This window comes from Nomascus leucogenys, chromosome 5 (assembly GCF_006542625.1).
Source record: "Nomascus leucogenys isolate Asia chromosome 5, Asia_NLE_v1, whole genome shotgun sequence".
Lineage (NCBI taxonomy): Eukaryota > Metazoa > Chordata > Mammalia > Primates > Hylobatidae > Nomascus > Nomascus leucogenys.
The window spans coordinates 122,164,447-122,184,231 of NC_044385.1; the positions used below are offsets into that span (position 1 = coordinate 122,164,447).

The 19,785-nt window shown below is 40.2% G+C and overlaps 1 protein-coding gene across 8 annotated transcripts in view; it reads right to left on the bottom strand.

Annotated features, from left to right (window-relative positions):
• MBNL2 (muscleblind like splicing regulator 2) overlaps positions 1 to 19,785 on the bottom strand; it is a 173,603-nt gene that overhangs the window by 15,810 nt on the left and 138,008 nt on the right. For 2 of the 8 annotated variants that reach the window (XM_003279199.2, XM_030813571.1), the window contains 2 exons: positions 13,051 to 13,086; positions 11,678 to 11,772 (listed from right to left, as the gene is read on the bottom strand). The exons of 2 other annotated variants lie outside the window; for them this stretch is intronic. In XM_003279199.2, the coding sequence (XP_003279247.2) occupies positions 11,678 to 11,772; positions 13,051 to 13,086 (131 nt within the window). The remainder of the gene's footprint in view (positions 1 to 11,677; positions 11,773 to 13,050; positions 13,087 to 19,785) is intronic. 4 more of the 8 variants (XM_004088157.2, XM_030813570.1, XM_030813576.1 and 1 more) reach the window with 2 other exon arrangements.

Consider the following 19,785-nt stretch of genomic DNA (forward strand, 5'->3'; position numbering starts at 1 on the left):
ACATCCCATGAAGGGCAGCATTTCCCATTTAAAGTTAAACTTGGTTCAAACCCAGCTTCTAGGCTTAACGGGTATGTTACCATAGATAAGTTACTAAACATATTGTATTCTTAGTATTACTCATCTCTAGAGTGGGAATTAAAAATTGTTTCTAACTTATAGGGTTGGTGTGAGGATCAAATAATGTATTTAACAAGTGCTTGGTGGCAGTAAGTGTATAATAAATCTCAGTGTTATTATATAGTAACATTTCAATTATTTTCAAGTAATGTTTCAATTAAGTAATATTATATAGTAATATTTCAATTATTTTCATTTCCTGGTCTAAGCCACAAAATGTGAATATGTTGATAAGGCATAGTGTTTATTAATAATTCTTAGATCAGTGTGCTTAGAGTAAATGACTCTCTATGGACACCTCTGTGCATCCAGTCTTGTCTAATAAACATCTGTCTTTGAAGCTCCAAGGCTTCATCTCTCCCCACGTAGGTTCCACATAAGCAGTGGAAAGATGGAGGGGACTTTCTAGTTCATGTTAAACCAATCAACCAACTGATCAAAGACTCCAACCCAACAACTCTTAAATACCTTTGTGCAAGGCAAAGGAATACAATGGAATTTTTCTTCTCATTCTTTAAACACTTCTTAGCTTTTCCTATTTTAACTTTTTTCCTTGTGCAAAGCCATTCTTAATGTTACAAGCTTCAGAGAAAAGCAAAGAAAAGAATATGAACAACAGGAATCAATTTAAGCAATTCCTTCGGTCCTAAATCCTCTGAACTAAAGTGGTTCTCTGGACCTTTTGCATATTTAAGTATCACAATGACAAATATTGAAAGAATGATTAATGGAACAGTGATGAAATTATTACTAGAAAAAATACTTGGATAAAATGAGAGAATTAGGTTTAACTTCTTCAAGTATCTTTTTGATTCCTCAAAAACTGTTCTAAATTGTAGGGAGGAAGCAAAGTTATTTTATTGAACAAAGTTCAAATAAATGTACAGCCTGCATATTCAAGCTGAATTGCGGCTTGATGGAGGGGAAAGAGGACTAAGCATGTTAGGAGACTGAGTTTTATCCTAATCCCTTATGTAAACTTGACTAAGGTCAGTTAACCACTCTACGTCCTTTTCCTCATTGGAAATATGAAATATTAGGAGCTTCGGGAAAGTTCTAAGTCTGGCTTTGCCACTTAATGTTATAGTATGATCTTGAGCAAGTTCTTCAGCTTCTCTAACTGGAGTTTCCTCATCGCTACAGAGGGGATCATAATGGTCCCATACAGGACATGATGGGTTTCAATGACATAATTCATACAAAAGGCTTAGCCCAGTGTCTGGCACGTGGTGGGTTCTTTGTGAGGGTAGCTGAGTTATGTTTTCGCTGTCTGTATGCTCTGGAGCAGTTCAAGGCCCCTTACATGATCCTTTAAAGCACTTTCTCAGGAAGGCAATGTGGTGAAAGGAAATAACATTGTTCTAGGCAGGACACGGGTGATCAGGTCCTGAGCCTGGCTGTCTTGCTATGTGTGTGAATTGGGTAAGCCACTTTGCCCATCTGGGCTCCTATTCCAACTTATAATGTAATTTGCATCATAATTTTTCATGTTTTGTAGAGGTATGGTATGATGGTAGAAAATCTGCTCTTATGACTTACTGCCTTTCATATCTATGATGTAATTGATGCTGGTCTCAAGTCAGACCTACAGTGCCTGATGTGCCTGTGATTAGGGGAAAATGGGCAACATTCTACGATGATTGCCTTAAAGTTGCTGCTTCCAGAAATGCATTGCAGCAAGCAGTGAAGATTATAGGAAGTTCATTGACATGTGCTCTGAGATCTTTGAATACTCCAGAGCAAGCGGAGCAATGATAGAAATAATATAATTTGATCATCGAAAGTAAAACAAAGAGACTAAAAGCTCTAACATTTTGTACTTGATGCTAAAGCATGAATTCTAATTGCTAGATTAGCTATAGTTTGTCATAAACTGGTGTTAGAAAATGCCAGTCAACAAATTTGTCCTTTGTAGTACAAATCAAAATGAAGGGCTGTAGACGAGAACCATCCTTTTTATGGTCAATGGGAGAGAGGTCTCATAGGAGGGTTATGTGACAGAGAGGAGAAAGGCAGTGAAATCCACAGACACCACAGAAGTCAGAGAACAGCCTCTGGGTGAGCAAAGGCAAGCCAGGGATCACGGAGCCTCTCTGAATTTCCCTGCTTTGGAATGATTCACCCTTTCCCCCTCAAATGTTCTCTTTTCTCTCTATCCCAATTTCATCACTTTGTCGATGAAGCAGCTTTCTCACCGGTTAGCTTGACTCGGGCTGGCTGTCCATGCACACCTCTACCCATTCACTTTCAGTTGATTTGAGTTTCCAAGCCTCTCATGGAACCTGTCCTGTCCTGTTCTCATCCTGTGCTTTAAGGCCCTCCATAACCTGACCTCCTTCTGATCTACTCAGCTGCAATTTCTAGGACTGCCCCACCACATCCTCCTCTTCACGCTCTCTGGTGTCTCCCACTCACCCCACTCACTGGCTCACATGAGCCACAGTGTCCCCTCTTCTTTAGATCTGACACAATCACAACTGTTCTATCTGCTTCTATCATGAGATAAAGTCTGAGATGGATTCTGAAGTTCCTTTGTAAACCACACATGCTACCAAGGAAGAATGTTAAACAAGGAGAAAAGCATTGACTTCAAAGTCAGACAGATGTGAGGCCAAAGGCAGGCTCTGCTACCTACTGGAGCTGTGATCAAACATGTGACGTCTTCACATGTAAAACAGGGCAACAGAGTCCTGGTGGGTTTAACGTAATGGCGTGTGGAAAGCAGATGGCCGGTGCATGGGTAAGCATGGGCTCCCTTTTCTCTTTGCCCTACCTCATCTCCACCTCTTCAATTTCCAGCTGGTCATGGTGTCAGGAATAACCTCACCTGTCCCTTCTCTGTCTCATTCCTACACACCCCTCAGACCTATGACACTTCAGGGATGAGGCCGTGCCATGGCGCTTACTTTCCAGGCGGCGACGTTTGCCTGCTGGACTTTGCGTTTTATGACATTCTCTGCTTGTTTCAGATCTCTTTGACTAGGCAGTGAGCTCCTAAGTATCGTTAGCATTTCCCCAACCTGGTGGCCTCTAGAGTGGTCAGCAGACCCAGCCCAGTCTGACCTTGGGAGTCACTGCCTCCAGCAATGTCACCCCAAAGGAATGCCAGAAGGGGCTGAGAGACCAGAGCAAATGCCAGTGTGTCTTTGACGTGTGGCAGCATCTTATGTGTTTGGTAAGTGGAGCCTCAGTCTTGGGTTTGTCCGTCCTCCACATCCACCTGCACAGAAAAGCTGTCAACCTCCCGAAATGCGCAGGCAGACATGTGAGAAGGTAGGTATCAGGGGCAGAGCTTGGGTACATAAGTGCCCATGAGTAGGAATTCCATTCCGTTCACAGCAACTCTTATAAAGAAGAAAGCCCTGCCCATCATTCATCCCTTGAAAATGGACCTGAATTCCTTCACTGCAGCTAGTCTCTCTTTCCTTACAGATCTAGAGCTGGAAACAAACACCCACATCGGATGAACTACGTATTCATTTTGCTCCAATGAGAAAACCTAAATTTGGAGAAATAAATGGAGCATGATTTTACTACCATCAACAAAAGCCAAAATACGACTGGGAATATGACTTTTCAACCTATAAAAGACCCCCTCCAGTCCCATCAAACTGCAAAGGAGGTCGGGCACAGTGGCTGACGTCTATAATCCCAGCACTTTGGAAGGCCGAGGTGGGTGGATCATGAGGTCAGGAGTTCGAGACCAGCCTGGCCAACATGGTAAGCTCCGTCTCTACTAAAAATACAAAAATTAGCTGGGCGTGGTGGTGGGCAACTATAATCCCAGCTACTCAGGAGGCTGAGGCAGGAGAATCGTTTGAACCTGGGAGGCACAGGTTGCAGTGAGCCAAGATTGCACCATTGCGGCTGGGCGCCGCGGCTCACGCCTGTAATCCCAGCACTTTGGGAGGCTGAGGCGGGCGGATCATGAGGTCAGGAGATCGAGACCATCCTGGCTAACACGGTGAAACCCCGTCTCTACTAAAAATATAAAAAATTAGCCAGGCATGGTGGCGGGCGCCTGTTAGTCCCAGCTACTCGGGAGGCTGAGGCAGGAGAATGGCGTGAACCCGGGAGCAGTGAGCCGAGATCACGCCACTGCACTCCAGCCTGGGCGACAGAGCAAGACTCCGTCCCAAAAAAAAAAAAAAAAAAAAAAGATTGCACCATTGCACTCCAGCGTAGGTGACAGGGCGAGGCTCCATCTCAAAAAAAAAAAAGCAAAGGAGGTTGGGATTTGAGGTGTTATGCAAAGGACCGTCCACAGGCAGGAATGTGCCGCATAAGGACTCGACATTTTCTCTTCAGCTGCACAGAATTGGAGCTGATATGATGTCTTTATGTGCTATATACAAAAGAATTCTACCCAAGTTTCTCACCAAGAGGTGTAAATTATTCATGAAAAATGAAAATGTACTAGATTACAACACTTACATAACTGAGCCTTTTCTTAGAGAATGTGCAGATGCATTTATTAATTAAACTTCAGGGTAGGCCTGCAAAGCAGCTGCTGCTGAGGCAGGAAAATAAAAGGTCTATTGTCTACTTATTTTCTAATTTCTTGAAGAGAAAAATTAATGTGCATCTATATTGTTCTCATAGATCCAAGACCACCTAAGATAGACAGAGTATCCCCCAACCTCCTCCCACCCTTATTTTTTTTTTTTTTTTTTAGCATACTAAGTAAGTCTGGATTCTGCTATCCTTAGCCATGCACACAGTGGAATTCAGCCTCAAACTGCCAAGGAGCTTTAACGAATAGTGTTAACTGAATGCAAATGCTGCAATTTTTATAGTTTTATTTTTTTTACACAAAGAAATTGTGCAGGTTTCAATCTCAATCCTTCAATCTCAATCTCTCTCTCTCTCTCTACTCTCTCTCTCTCTCCTGCCTTCTCTACAAAATGTTTGATATGGCAATTCTGCCTCATCTGAAGTAACCACATCCATTCTCCAACCTGAATCCCCCCTCTACAGTTAGAATATAAGCAAAAATTTAGAGATGGCTGAACGACTTAGGCAGTATAAGGCAGAGAGAGATGCCTCGGCCCCGATTACTGTTTACAAGGGCTGGATTCTGACAGTTGCTGTCTCTGCTTTTTTGGAGAACAACATACGTGGGGCCCAGCTGCTTTCTGTAATCTGTTCCCAGGCACAAGCAAACTGCGAGAAAGGAGTGTTTCACAGTTTGATCAGCCATACATAGAGGCCGGCCACTTTACCATGTATTTCAGGAGAGAGAGAGGACAGGAGCCTACTCCTCCCACACTGGGGCCTTGCTGAACCAAGATTTTTCTTGTGAAACAAAATGCAGGCCCCAAAATGGGTCAAGTGGTGAATAGTGGGGAATGTTTAATGCCTCCTACATTTGTCTGAATATAGTCCAGACAGATGGCATTGAATAATAGATGTTTTATAAAACTCTGAGATGAGAGATGAAATAAAACACAATCTTACCTTTCTAGACTTCTTGGTTAGTATAGGTTAACTTATATATCCAAGAACCCATATACAAATAACTTTAAAGTTATGTTCATGTTTATAGGTGAGAAACAAGCTTTTCTCTTCCCTCTTCAATACTTTATAGCAGGCCAGATAAAACATACTATATGTCTGGTTACATGTAATTATTTTATCTTTCTGATAAGATATCATTGAAATTGATGATCATATATAATAAAACTATGTCAGGTAAGTCTAGAAAATGAGATTTTCTAATTTATCAAATATAAATAGAGGGCTATATGTATATGACATATTACCAACTAATTTCCAATAAATTCTTCCTAAGGCCAACTCTCTGTTGAATGTACTTAATCTTTGGAGGAGAGTTCAGAAGATGTGGTAAGACCTTGAGGTCATAATATTAAACATGAATCATCATTTTTGGAGCTGTGATTAAGTGTTGGTTAACATATTGCCCAGAATATAATCTGATTTCGTTAGCTTCTAAGGCACTTCTTGTGATGCTCTGTAAAAAGATTCCCAATATTAATATGTAAGAATCTCTTTCCCTAGCATGGACTCATGGGCCAGAATGAATTAGACGGATAATCTGTTCACTGTCCATAGAGCTCTGATTTGGAGACATGGACAATAGGCATTCACTTTACACCTGAGGGGACTCTTTCCTTCAAGCAGAAGCCTGTGGTTGGAGGTAGGGCTAGCTTTTGTGGCTCTGAGTCTCATTTAGGTAAGAAATGGGAAGGCCCATGTGAAAGGTGAGCACATTGCAGGTGTCCGAACAGCGAGGCCACCCAACTGCTGTGCTGGCAGGGACTGAGTTTCACATCAGCCTCAACCTCTCTTTCTACCATGTGACATTTATTTAGATAGGTTTTGCCATAGTACGAAATCATTTTTATGTTTCTCTTTTGCCAAAAGTAACACTCCCTTTGTAATGGGCAAAGGCAAGACAAAGTAGGCCACTTGCCAGCTGCCATTGTCCCAGTTTAGGCTCTTGTTAAAACCTCTTAATGGCCTCTACAGACTCTCCCGCCTCGAATCCATCTGCTCACTCTTCCTAGAGTACTGTTTCCATCACTATCCTGCTTGAAAATCCTTCAGTGGCCAAGTCAGGGCCAAACCCTTTAACTTGGCATCAAGGTCCCACACAATCAGAATCAAACCTACGCTGCAGCCGCTCCCACAAACGGGTGCTCTGATCAATCTGAATGGGAGTTATTCTCCAGCTAAACTCGATACTTCCCCAGCGTTCTTTGTAGACTTGCATTTGTCTTTCTTTCTATTTAATGATGGTGCCTTAAGGAATGTGCAAAGTCCTTGTAGAATTCAGAGGACAGGGAAAGTACTTCTTGCTGGGGGAGGAGGAGAGAGACGTTCAGGGAAAGATTCAGAGTATAAATTGTATTTTAATTGTGCCTTTAAGAATGCTATTAAGTAAATTAAATCATCTCTGTATATAAATGAAGAAACTTAAAATATATTTATTTGAAAATTGTTTTCTCTCTCAAATAGAATGTAACTTTGAAATAAAAAATACTAAACAAATTACAACTTAGAATATTGTAATAATTCAAGTTCAGGAATTTTACTTACTCTGCACTCTCATTTTGTTAAAATTTCGTATGAAAAAACAGGTAATCCATTGCTAAGCTTTACCTCTTTTAATGTACACTCTAAGATTAAATTTGTTTCAATATAGGCATCTTTGACAGATTTACATATTCTGGTCCTTGGTCAATGGACTCAAATTGACTAATTTACATGCTACCTATCATTTCCCCCCAACCAACTTTTTTTTGTTAACAAGCTATTTGTGAGATGATTAGTAGAGGTTAGGAACAAAGTCTATGACAAAAGAAACCCATGAACCTGTTTCCCTAAGACAAAGGACTAACTTTTTCTTAGGTTATCTTACTTGTATAAAAATTATTGATAATTTTCACTGGTTATTTTATCACACCGAAATAACAAGGTCCATTATATGGTTTCTTTTCTTTTCTTTCTTCCCTTCCTTCTTTCTCTCTCTTTTTTTTTTGGACAGAGTTTCCCTCTTGTTGGCCAGGCTGGAGTGCAATTGCGCAATCTCGGCTCACCGCAACCTCTGCCTCCTGGGTTCAAGGAATTCTCCTGCCTCACCCTCCTGAGTAGCTGGGATTACAGGCATGCGCCACCGTGCCTGGCTAATTTTGTATTTTTAGTAGAGACGGGTTTTCTCCACGTTGGTCAGGCTGGTCTCAAACTCCCAACCTCAGGTGATCTGCCCACCTCAGCCTTCCAAAGTGCTGGGATTACAGGCATGAAATACTGCGCCTGGCCCATTATATGGTTTCTAAAGATGACCTGGCTACTTTACGTAACTAGCTCAAAGCTCTGTTCAAATCCAGCTCATCTCTCCAGTGTAAGATTCATCTTAGCTTGAGCTGCTAAGGCAGTATACCATCATGGTTAAAGCAAGTCTTCTGGAGCCAAGTTTCAACTCCAGCAAGACCATTTAGAAGCTGTCTGACTTCGGCTGAGGTAGCTAACTTTTGTTTCAGTTTTACCATCTGTCAAATGGGAATGATGATCATTGTACCCATCTCATAAAACTATTGTTAAGAATTGTCTACATCTATACTTAACTATCCTGTCTTACATAGTATATAATAGAATTTATGATATGATATGTAATATATTACATGAGAGAGACCATTTAGAATCATACCTGGCACATAATAAGAGGTTTATAATAATAATATTATTACTATTAGGTATAATTTGTCTATTAAGGCCCAAATACCTTAATTGAAAAAGAAAATAGTGCTTAGTAAATGTTTATTATACTTTTGTTTCCTTATCTGCTCCCAAGGCTAAATAATCAAAAAACATTTTATATTTCCCAAACATATTTGGATTCTGTCTTTATTTAATCTCAAACCACCAGTCTAAATTCGGTGAAAACTTTTATTGGTGGCACCTTGATTCAGCCTGAGGATAGAGTGGCTTGTTCAGCTTGGCTCCCCATGGGGTAACATGTAAATAGCACTGGACCTAACAAGCTGTCATGGGATGTTTTAATCTATCCTCTTTCTTCAGCCAATGACTTGTATCTAATTACAAATGCCTATGAGATTTTAAATATTTGAACTGACAGTCTGAATTGATCAAATTAACAAAAAATCTGTCAAAATGCAACTATATTTTGTGTTAACGACAGAAAAGAAGGCAGGGTGCTTATCGGTCATCAAACTCTGAAATCATTAGTTTCACTTTCATTCTGTTTGTGTTTATCTTTGTAGTCTCATGCTTTGGGCCTAAAATAATAGTCACTGAACCTTTGGTTCACTGAATCTCAGAGCTGAGAGGGACTCCAGGGGCATCTAGTTCTACTCCTCCTTTCACAAATGAGGAAACTGAGATTCATTATGTTTAAATGACTTACATAATCCACATGGGTATGATTCTATTTGAGTTTAAAGAGTGAAATCTTAACAAGATGATAACTTGTTATTTCAGTCATTAACAAGCTCTGGGTTTCCTATGATTGGATGCTAAAATAATTGCCAAGGTCTTTTGTTGATGCTTTGCTCTTTGAAACTTATTGAAAATACATAAAGAATATCATATCTGGAAATTTGTGTTCACTATTATTTATTTTTCCATGGTTTTCATGTGCAAGCAGACCTGCATCAAGAGCTGCTAAAGGATTTCTCTTCATCATCACTTAAGTGCAATCCAGCAGCAACTATTACATCTGATAAACTGCAAAACACTGAATATAGGATTCTTGAAGCTACTGTCAGGTACTCCTTTAATTACATTTCTTTGGATTAAATTGAAATCAGAGTTCAGCTATGCTTGCAATTAAAGAAGTTGAAACCTCAACTTATTTCCTTTTCCACTCACACCCTGCCTGAAAGTGATATATTTTAGCTTCTGAATATTCCATACTTCCAACCTCTGCCTCCCTACACACACACACACACGCACAAACTTGAATATACGTATGGAATCTCTCAAAGCTTTTTTCTACCAAATGGAGCCAAAGAATCACTAGGCTTGAACAATATATATGACACATGGTCAAATATTTATTTTGCTAAAATAATTTATCCTACAACTCCAAAGTATTTCTTTATCTTGGCTTCTTTTCCTTTCTTAAAAAAGATCTCTAAGTGCCCAAAAGGCTAAACTTATCATATAGAATTTCACTGTAACAAATACTACTATATTACACTTCAAACTTTTATTTTAAGACAGGGTGTCACTCTGTCACCCAGGCTAGAGTGCAGTGGCATGATCATGGCTCACTGCAGCCTCGACCTCCCCAGGCTTAGGCGATCCTCCCACCTCAGCCTCCCAAATAGCTGGGACTACAGGTGTATGGCACTGTGCCTGGCTAATTTTTTTCATATTTTTGTAGAGACCAGATTTTACCATGTTGCTCAGGCTGGTCTCCAACTCCTGGGCTCAAGTGATGCTCCTCCCTCGGCCTCCCAAACTGCTGGGATTACAAGCATGAGGCACTGCACTCAGTCCAAACTTGTTTTCTTATAAAAGGACTTTGTAACAAACAAAAATAGGGTCAAAAATCACATAAACGTAGTTCAAGGAGGCAGGACTTAAGACTTGAAAGAAACGGCTATCCAGCTTCCCTATTAAGAATGAGCGATTGAGAAGAGCTTTGGACCTAATAATGGAAAGATGCACAGTCTCTCTCCCTTCTCCCATCCCGCATTAAATAATCATCATCATCTTCCCAGCTAAGGAACTCATCCTTGCCTGTTCTTTGTTCTGTTTGTTTCGAAGCTGGGTTGGCTTTCCTCAGAGGACCGGTTGGCATTTTAGAGGTGGGAGTGAACTGCTGAAGAATCGTCCACAGTTGATTGACACCTGCCACTGCACTGCTGTTCAGCCTCTCCTCCCTCCCCAACTCTCTGCTCTCTCCTGCTCTGTCACAATGCTGAGGCCACAGTCAGCACTGTCACGGGGTTTAACTTTTGTTCCTGCATTCCTGTCCACTCACGCCTTTCTTTGTAGGGATGAAACCTGCAGAGCTGGAATCGTGGATTCACTTGAATGTGGAAGGCAGCATGACTCAGCCCTCCCAGCCTGCAGAATGCGGGTTGGGACTGCTGTGATCCCCTAACACGATTTCCCCTGGTTTCTTTTATCCCTTGTCATCTTTTATTGGCAGAGCTGATTTTACTTTTAACAACCCATGAAACAAAACTAAAAACCAAACCAAAATTCTTCTTCCGTGAAGGGAGGGCATGTGCAATAAAGTATTTTTCCAGGCGAGGTGAGAGCTTCTGCTCACTCACCCTCACGCTGTCTCCTTGTGGCTAGGAGCACATGTTTGCAAGTTGGGAGGCTAGGGTCATGGATACAGTCAGCTTGTGACCACAGAGTAGGAAATAGCAGCTGGCTGTCACTACGAAATAGTACATCCATGGTCTCACTGGCACATGCATTAAACCAACAGAGTTAAACGCTCCTCATCAGTTATATCCAGCCTTTGTGAGTTCAGCAGCACCCATGACTCTTCATTCCGGATGGTTTGGCTCTTAGGCCAGTATTGGAGCAGATTGTAAAGTGGGAACCAAGTGAGTTTGGCAGAACCTAAGACCGAGGTCAAATGATCATAAGAATTATTCAGACCTCAAATATGACATTTAGGCCAAAGAGAAGACTTTCTAAGAGGAGAATTTTTTTCCCCCACACAGATGATAGGGTCTGAATGAACCGAATTAAAATACAGCCAGTTTTGAAGCACCCATGGGTGCGCGTCTACAATTTTTATGTGGCCATTCACAAACCACTGGATAGGTAATGCTGTACTAAAAGGAATTTAAGCCTGTCAGGTTAATTACACAATATTAGGTACGAAAACAAACAGTGCAACACAAAACATAGCTACATCATTATTTGCAGTAAATGTTAACTCTAAATAAGTGCAACCTGTCTGTAAATGCTTGCTATAAACTAATTAAAAAAATAAAATTTGATGGATAAACATGAAAAAAAAATTCTCACTGAGAATTTTTTTTTTAAATATCAGCACTCATTTAGAGTTTGGGATTTGTGAAAGAAAGCTTTAAAAGGAGCAAACCTGATTGGCTGTGGCTGTTGCTGCGAAGGGGACACTTGTTGCAGGAGTTGTTGCTGCAGAGACAGTGGCGGACGTAGCGCTGTGCATCATGGGTACTTTCAGGAGGGGAACCATGGGAGCAATGAACAGGAGGGTGTAGCATTATGGTAATAGAAGTGGTATTTTGGCATGGTGAATATCAGAGCAGCAAGCCATCATGGGTTAAACCAGCAGATGGCATGCAATCACAATGCAAAGCAAGGAAGCATGGGAGAGAAATAAAAAAGGGAAAATAGCTTATTACAAGTACAATTAAAGGAAGTTTTAAAACATAATCAGTGATTCCCAGAAAGGCCAAAGCAGATTACTTTGGTTGATGTATTTTATTTCTAACAATAGATCCATTCCCAATTCAGAGTATACAGTGTATGCAATAATGGTTGTTTCTAAAATTGTGAAAGGTGATGTCCAATGAAGTAAGAATATGTGACCATCACTTTTAATCATAAACTCTGAGACATCCAAGTCTCCATATGGAGGCCTAATTTGAGATAGGATGTTCTTTGGAATTATGGTTAAATTGAATTTTTTTTTTTCAATTTTGGACTGCTTATATGAAATGCAACTGCTGTGGGTTGTGGTTTATTTGAATCAATAAATGATGGAGCAAACATCATAGCCTTGATGCAAATTCTAACACAGGTACTCTGAAATAGCCAGGCAAAATTTGCAATGTTTCTTTTTCTTGACTCTAAATAGATCTAATCCATATGTCCTAAAGACAGATGTTTGTACCAAGGCATTCATGTGCATGAGGACAACTATCTGCTATTAAAATTGAACGACTAAGGGAATGCTGAGGTGCAGAAAAATCATCCCAAATAAATCAACACTTAAAATTAGAAAAGATAATTAACTTAGGAAGCTCAGACATTCAGTTTCAAAATACATCCATTTATAATTTGTAAAAAATGAATACTTCTGGGAAACTCTGATCGCTCTAACACACAGCAAAGAGGAGATAAAGGCACACCACTATGAAACTTTCAAACATTGATGAAATTAGCCTGCCTCGCTGATAGAGTAAGCTCTGTTCCTTACACTATACCATATAAACTATAAAGAGAAACAAAACACAAATCATTAAAAAGCAGACTCGTACTTGTGGCTTTATGTTTTTGTAGTGATTGTTCTAGCACAAGAGGTCACATTAAAACCGTCATTTTCTTAAATATACAAGTACATTTTTAAAAACCTATATGTTAACTCTAAAGCCAAATAAGCCTTCAAATCTACTATTTCCTATAGCATTTCTACCATCTCTGAAATAAATTTCAAGCAAGTGAAAGTATTGTACATCATATAAAAGACAAATAAAAAAGGTTGAAACCTACCAATACTGGTAGCGGGTGTCATGCACAAAACTGACCCTGATGTCATGCAATGGTGGGTGGAAAAAGTGAATAAAGGGAAAGAAACAGGTTAGCGGTTTAGAGTTAACATTCAAAGTGAGATTGAAGCACAACCAGAAATAAGTAGGGTTAGTTAACACAGTCTTTTAGGGCCATTCACATTGTCAGTACAGACACAAATATATCTGACTTATTTTAAGCCAATATTATTCCAAGCTCACTCCTTAGACCACTGTTCACACTTTCTAATCATATGCTTCGACATGATTCTAATAAGAATGACGTGTGATAATGCCATCGTGTCTTTCCTCTAAGACCTCAAAGTATTTTACAGACATTATCAAGTTAATCCTCCAAGGTAGGAAGTAGGTATTTTACAGATGAAAAATCTGAGGCGTAGTAACTCCTCCAAGGTCATGCATGGTGTGGGTCAAGGGGAAGGCTAGAAATAGAATTCTCTTCCTAAATCCAGGTCAGCTTTTATATTCACTAGAATACACTGAACTTACTGCATTAAAAGTTTGTTTGACTATAAATGTTTTGTGTCAACAATGGTATGAAAATAAGAACAGTATTTAAGATTTAAGATATTCTCCAAATCAGAAGCTTGCAGGGCAGGATGGGTGAATTTTAGATTGCTGCTTGAAAGCCCAATAACCTAGGAAGGCTGAGGTTCTTACAGGGAATGACCTGTATGAGTACGTGGTCTTCTCTCTGTTGTAAGATTCATTATGATAAAGGAGTAGTGCCTGGCAATAGAGCTTAAACACTGTAGAGGCAAAATAGTGCAGAGTTGGGGCTGAGTTAGGACCGGGGCTAAGGAGTTTGGTCATGACTACTACAAGGTGATCCCTGAGGAGGATTTCTGGCAAAACTCCTAGGAAATCTCAAGTTGGCATCTGAGTGGGGAGGTAGGAGGTGGGAGGGGCAATTTCAACCCTTTCTTAGAAATAGCTGTCTTACTTGTGGTGGTCATAATAACATACATGCGTCATGACTGTGACCATAGATATTATATTCAGGCATGTTGTGGAGAACTGAAAGAACACTGTATTGAAAGCTTGGAGGAATTATCTGCTACTGGTTCAGTTCCATGAAAAACAAGGTAATACATGGATTTAGATCACTGAAGACTGGGTGTCATGTAGATGCCTGAGAAGTAGTTTCTCGTAAATGTAGGAGTGCCTTCTTAGAGTTTCAGAACTGACTTCTGAGATATTAGTTGGAGAATTTGAGATGTGTAGGTCTTTATTCTCTCTGTGGAGCTGTTCACGCTGGAGGGCGACTTTTTGCCTGAACTACATTTTGATCAAGCTAACATGACCTAGTCAGGAGGGGGCTGTTTAACTGGGCTACTGCCAGATTCTTCAACAAATGTGTGCCAATATATCCAACTTAAACCTTTCTCCAGCCCTATTCTCTCATCTTCAGAATCAAACTTCTAGAAATCTACCTACACACAAATGTTTACTTCCCTATCCCTACTGAGTCTTCATTCCTCTTCAATTTGGCCTTCATTTGACCTCTGCACTTAAATTGTGAATGCCAATCACCAGAAAAATCCCATATTGCTGCAGCCAGCAGGAACTCTCCCATCCTCACCTCACTGTTCCTGATTCTCAGCAGCATTCAGCACTCCGTCCTTCCCTCCATCGGAAGCTACTTTCTTCCCTTAGATTTTTGATCGTGCACACATACACACACCCACACACACACACACACGTTTTTCTTTCTGGCTACTCTCTTTGTCTACTTTGCTGAACGACCTTCCTTCCCTGAACTCACTGTCTCTATGCTGGAGTTCCTCAGGACTCAGTCATGGGTCCCCTGCTCATCTACGCTACATTTCCTGTGGTGTATCATTCACTTCATGGGTTTGGATTCCAGGAGCTTCCATGTTTGTGTATCCCACGCAGATCTCTTCTCAGAGTTCCAGGTCCTTTCCTCTAACTGCCCCCCTCACCTCTCTACTTGGATGTCTCATAAGTGTCTCAAATGTAACAGGGCCAAACTTTGATCTTTCCCACAGAAATTTTCTACACCTCGGTCTATGGCCATACCACCCTGAACACGCCTGATCTTGTCTGATCTCGGAAGCTAAGCAGGGTCGGGCCTGGTTAGTACTTGGATGGGAGAAACTTTCTACACCTCAGGAGATGCCTGATGGGCATCACCATCTAACTCGAGCTCTAGACTGAACTGAAAGTTATGCCTTACACCCCTTCCCCTTGTGAACTTCCTAGGTCCAGCTCACCAATCAGCCAAAGCAATCCTGCTTCTAGCATGCAGCTTGCGTTCACCTGTTCATCCATCACTACCGCCACATCTAAAGTCCTGGTCACCATTATCTCTAGGCTGGGCTGTGTGATAACATCCTAAGTGGTCTTCCTGCTTCCATTCTCGTCCCTCCTTAGTTCATTCTCCAGCTGCTGGCAGAGTAGATCTTTCCAAATGCAGGCCTGGCCACTCCTCTGCTGGAAACCATTCAGTGGTTTCTCATTGCTTTTGGGATAAAGGTCCCCTGTGGTCTAGTCTCTGACTACCTCCCCAGGCCATCCTACACCTCTCTTCCCTGGCACCATGATCCAGACAGATTAATTTTTCATTTCTTTGAACTGAACACATTACACATTTGTCCTATTTTTGAGCTTCCCACAAGCTGTCCCCTTGGCCTAGAATAATCTTCACCCCACTCTTTTCATCTTCCAGATCTCAGGGTATATGTCACTTCTTCAGGAAATGCTCAATTGTTATTTTACCTACCTCCCCATGCCATCAAGTCAGTTTCTATTTTTAATCTCACTGAACTCTACTTTTTCATTCATAGTACAGGTTGAGCATTCCAAGTCTGAAAATTCAAATCCAAAATGCTCTAAAATCCGAAACTTGTTGAGTGCTGACATGCCCCTCAAAGAAAATGCTTCTTGGAGCATTTCAGATTTCAGATTTTCAAATTTGGGATGCTCCACTGTTAATGTAATCCAAATATTCCAAAATCTGAAAAAAATCCAAAATCTGAACTATTTCTGGTCCCAAGCATTTTGGATCAAGGGGCACTCAACCTGTACTCATAAAAAAATGGCCGGGCATGCTGGCTCACACCTGCAATCCCAGCACTTTGGGAGGCCGAGGCGGGTGGATCACAAGGTCAAGGAGATCAAGACCAGTCTGGCCAAGATGGTAAAATCCTGTCTCTACGAAAAATACAAAAAAAAAATTAGCCAGGTGCGATGGTGGATGCCTGCAACCCCAGCTACTCGGGAGGCTGAGACAGGAGAACCTCTTGAACCTGGGAGGCAGAGGTTGCAGGTCAAGCTCCTGCAAGAGCCAAGATCACGCCACTGCACTCCAGCCTGGGCGACAGAGCGAGACTCTGTCGCAAAAAAAAAAAAAAAAAAAAAAAAAAATTACGCCTATAAAAATCTGCTCTTATTTTTCTTTCATTCCAATGTGGAGGGGGTTGTCTTGGAGAGCTTTGCTGTGCCATGCATGTGAATATCATTGGGATTGCAAATAATCCACAGCTCCTGCAGCCGCACTGGGCTAGGATCAGTCATGTCACTTTGGCTTCAGTCCTGGATGTGGCTGAAATCCTTAACCAAATTAATTCCATGAGCCTCTCTCTCTAAGTGGCCTAATAGTGATGTGAATATTGGAAATGCATAGCTTATGCATGTGTGGCTCCCTTACTCAATGCCAGATTGTGGTCCTGATCTTCTTAGCAAGCCCCATCTCTGCCTTTGTACAACACTCCCATCCTCTACTCTCTGCATACACCCTGTATGTACTTTATATTATAGCTACAGTGGACAATTTTCTATTCTTCAAGTACGCTCTTCCCATGTCCCAACTGGGATGCTTTTCCCTCACTGATAAAATCTTGCTTCTCTTTCAAACTCCTAGGCAAATTTCTCCTACTTCGGAAAGTCTTCTTTCTCCATATCCTTCATAGCCACCACCTGGTGCACATGCTGAAGGCAGAATTCATTGTCTCCTCTCCTTCACTCTCAAATAGCTTTGCCCAGACCCTCAGGTACTCCTTCATCCTCTGTATAATATTTGGTTTTCACCTCGTTATGGACTCTTTTGTATTCTCATTACTGGCTCTGGAACCCAGAACATACCACGGGTTCAAGGTATGTTTGCTGAATTGAATGGAATAAATTTTGTTGTGCTTATGCAGATATAGATGCCACTAAACACTGATCAGTCTTTCACCAAGTCATGTGATAATCTGATGTAACATTTACGCGTTTCTCATAACTAGGCTGCATCTGGGCACTGTCCCCTGTTCTACTTATTCTGTACTTCCAATATAATGAAATAAATCAAGGAAGGATTCTGTGGGTTGCCTTTGTTCTGATCAGCTGAACACTGATTCGCTGAGGCACCAATTCTATGAACAAAGACTTCTCAAATGTTTTCTGCTTCAGTTGCACAAATATTTCAGCTGTTGTATCTGTGAGCCAGAATTATCTGGGTAGTTCCACTAATTATGTATTCCACTTTGCAGTGTAGACACAGCCTCAGTTTTTCCATCTGCAAAATGCAAATAACCATGCCTGCCACTAACAGAACTGCAACATCTTGAAGAATAATGAGATAATGTCTATAAGAACACTTACAGTAACTTAGAATAAACCTGTCAGAGAAATGCCAAGAATTATTATGCTGCTATTTTTGTAAGTGTGTGTGGTTTTGCCACTTTCCTAACATAGAAAAGAAAAAGTCTAACTACTTGGTTAAAATAATCCCAATCAAAAAAGAAAAAAAAAAGAAAACTCCCACCCATGGCAAATGTGCTAGGGCATCAAGCAGGGCAATAATTATCTTAGCGTGGCTTGGGAGAAGACTCTCGTATTTTGCATAAAATTTTATATTAATATCTTTGCAACCTGGAGGCAGAATTCCTAAAATCCAAATTCACGTTGTGTCAATGGGAGAATTTTAGTATCATATCAAAAGCTTTAACTATGAATGGTTTTTGATCAAGGGCAACCTTCAGGAAAACATAAAATGCTGTTTTGTTTCATATTTATGTTTACATAAAACATTTATAGAAAAATCAAAATCCGTTCATTTAAAAGTAACGAGTCCTCTATGTACCAAGTTATAATAATTATTTTTGAACATCTTCACTTGATTTGCAGAGGTTTCAAACCAACAATGATGAACAAAGAGTGATTATTATCATTATCATTTTAGAAATAAAGTTGAAAATGGGTTTATAAGAAAGAAAATCAGAAGCAAAAACTTGAGCTAAAATGAACAATAAAATTCCTGGTATGGGTTTAAGTGGGAGAAAGATTATTTTAATCTCCTTTTAATAAAATTATTTTCTCTTTCCTCATTTAAGAGAAATTTGAAAATTCTTAGCAGTTGAAATACCATTTCAGAACACTAGATCCACATGTTTGTTCACTCTGATATCCATGTCATGTAAGAAATGGAAACCCTTCTAGTCACTGTATTGGTGCGCTAAGACCCACTTTTTGGCTTCCAAAGCCCGCTGAATTGAGGGTTGCCGGACACACTTAAGCTGTTCCTAAAGAATCCACCAGAGGGCGGAAGTACACAACCACAGCAGCCAATGCAGCCGTATGGGTCCTTCATGCAATACGTTTCATCAACAAAAATCAGGTCGTTGCGTAAGGGATGTTGTTTATCCTTGCTTTGGAAATGTTTAAAAGGCTTCCAGGTGAAATATTTTAAAGTGATGATTCTTTCAGTGATTTAACAAATCAGTCGTTGTTGGGTTTGAGAGTTAAAGATGTGCTGGGAGGGCTTCAGAGTCTTTTGGCAGGCTTAGCACCAGAGCTTCATAGGTATTCCCAGGACGTGGTAATGGCAGTAACATCCATTCTTCAGAAACAGGCTTCTCCTTTTACGTTTTCCCCCTCAGTATATTCTTCCTTAATTTTTTTTTAATCTTAAAATATCTAGTGGCCAAGAAGTCTACCATGACACACTTTGTAGAAACCACACAGGACATTAACGTAAGTTTACCTTCTAGTAATTATTTTACAAATGTGTTATTTCAAGTAGATTACATGTGAAAACACTGCTATGCTGTAACAGCACTGGGATGTCACTAATTAAGGCTATAATAGGGCAAAAGTGAACTCCTAATAAATACTGCATTAGAGATTTCTTCTACAAGTCTATGAGTTTAAGATAGGTTCAAAACTAAAATAAGAAAAGTAAACACTGAAAACCACTTTGCTCACATAAGTTATATCTTAACTAAAATATGTATTGTTCACAGGTTACTAATCCATTTCAAAGTTTAGATTTTATACAAAGAATATCACAGAAATATTTTACCTCCCTCTGATGTTAACTCTGATAAGCTATGGGATTTAAGGAAATGGATAATAAGCTGGAAAAGTTCAAACTTATGGATTTGAATCAAAAAACTCTTTTTGTTAGAATTGTTATTCATTTATATTTACTTTCATTTCACTATCGTGGGCTGAAGAATTTTGACTTACAAAGAACTCAATGGATGGTCTTCCCACCAGGGCTTAAGTTACCCCCTGCTTCTAACATTGACTAAAAGGTGAAAAACACAGTCAATTATGGTGACTATCTTTGCGTATGGTGTGCATGTGTGTGTCTGTGGTTAGAGATGTCAGTGCAAATGGGGGAGGGATGATATGCTTTATACTTTTGTTTTTTTACTTTTATCTGACTTTTTGGGGTCACTTATTTAAAAAT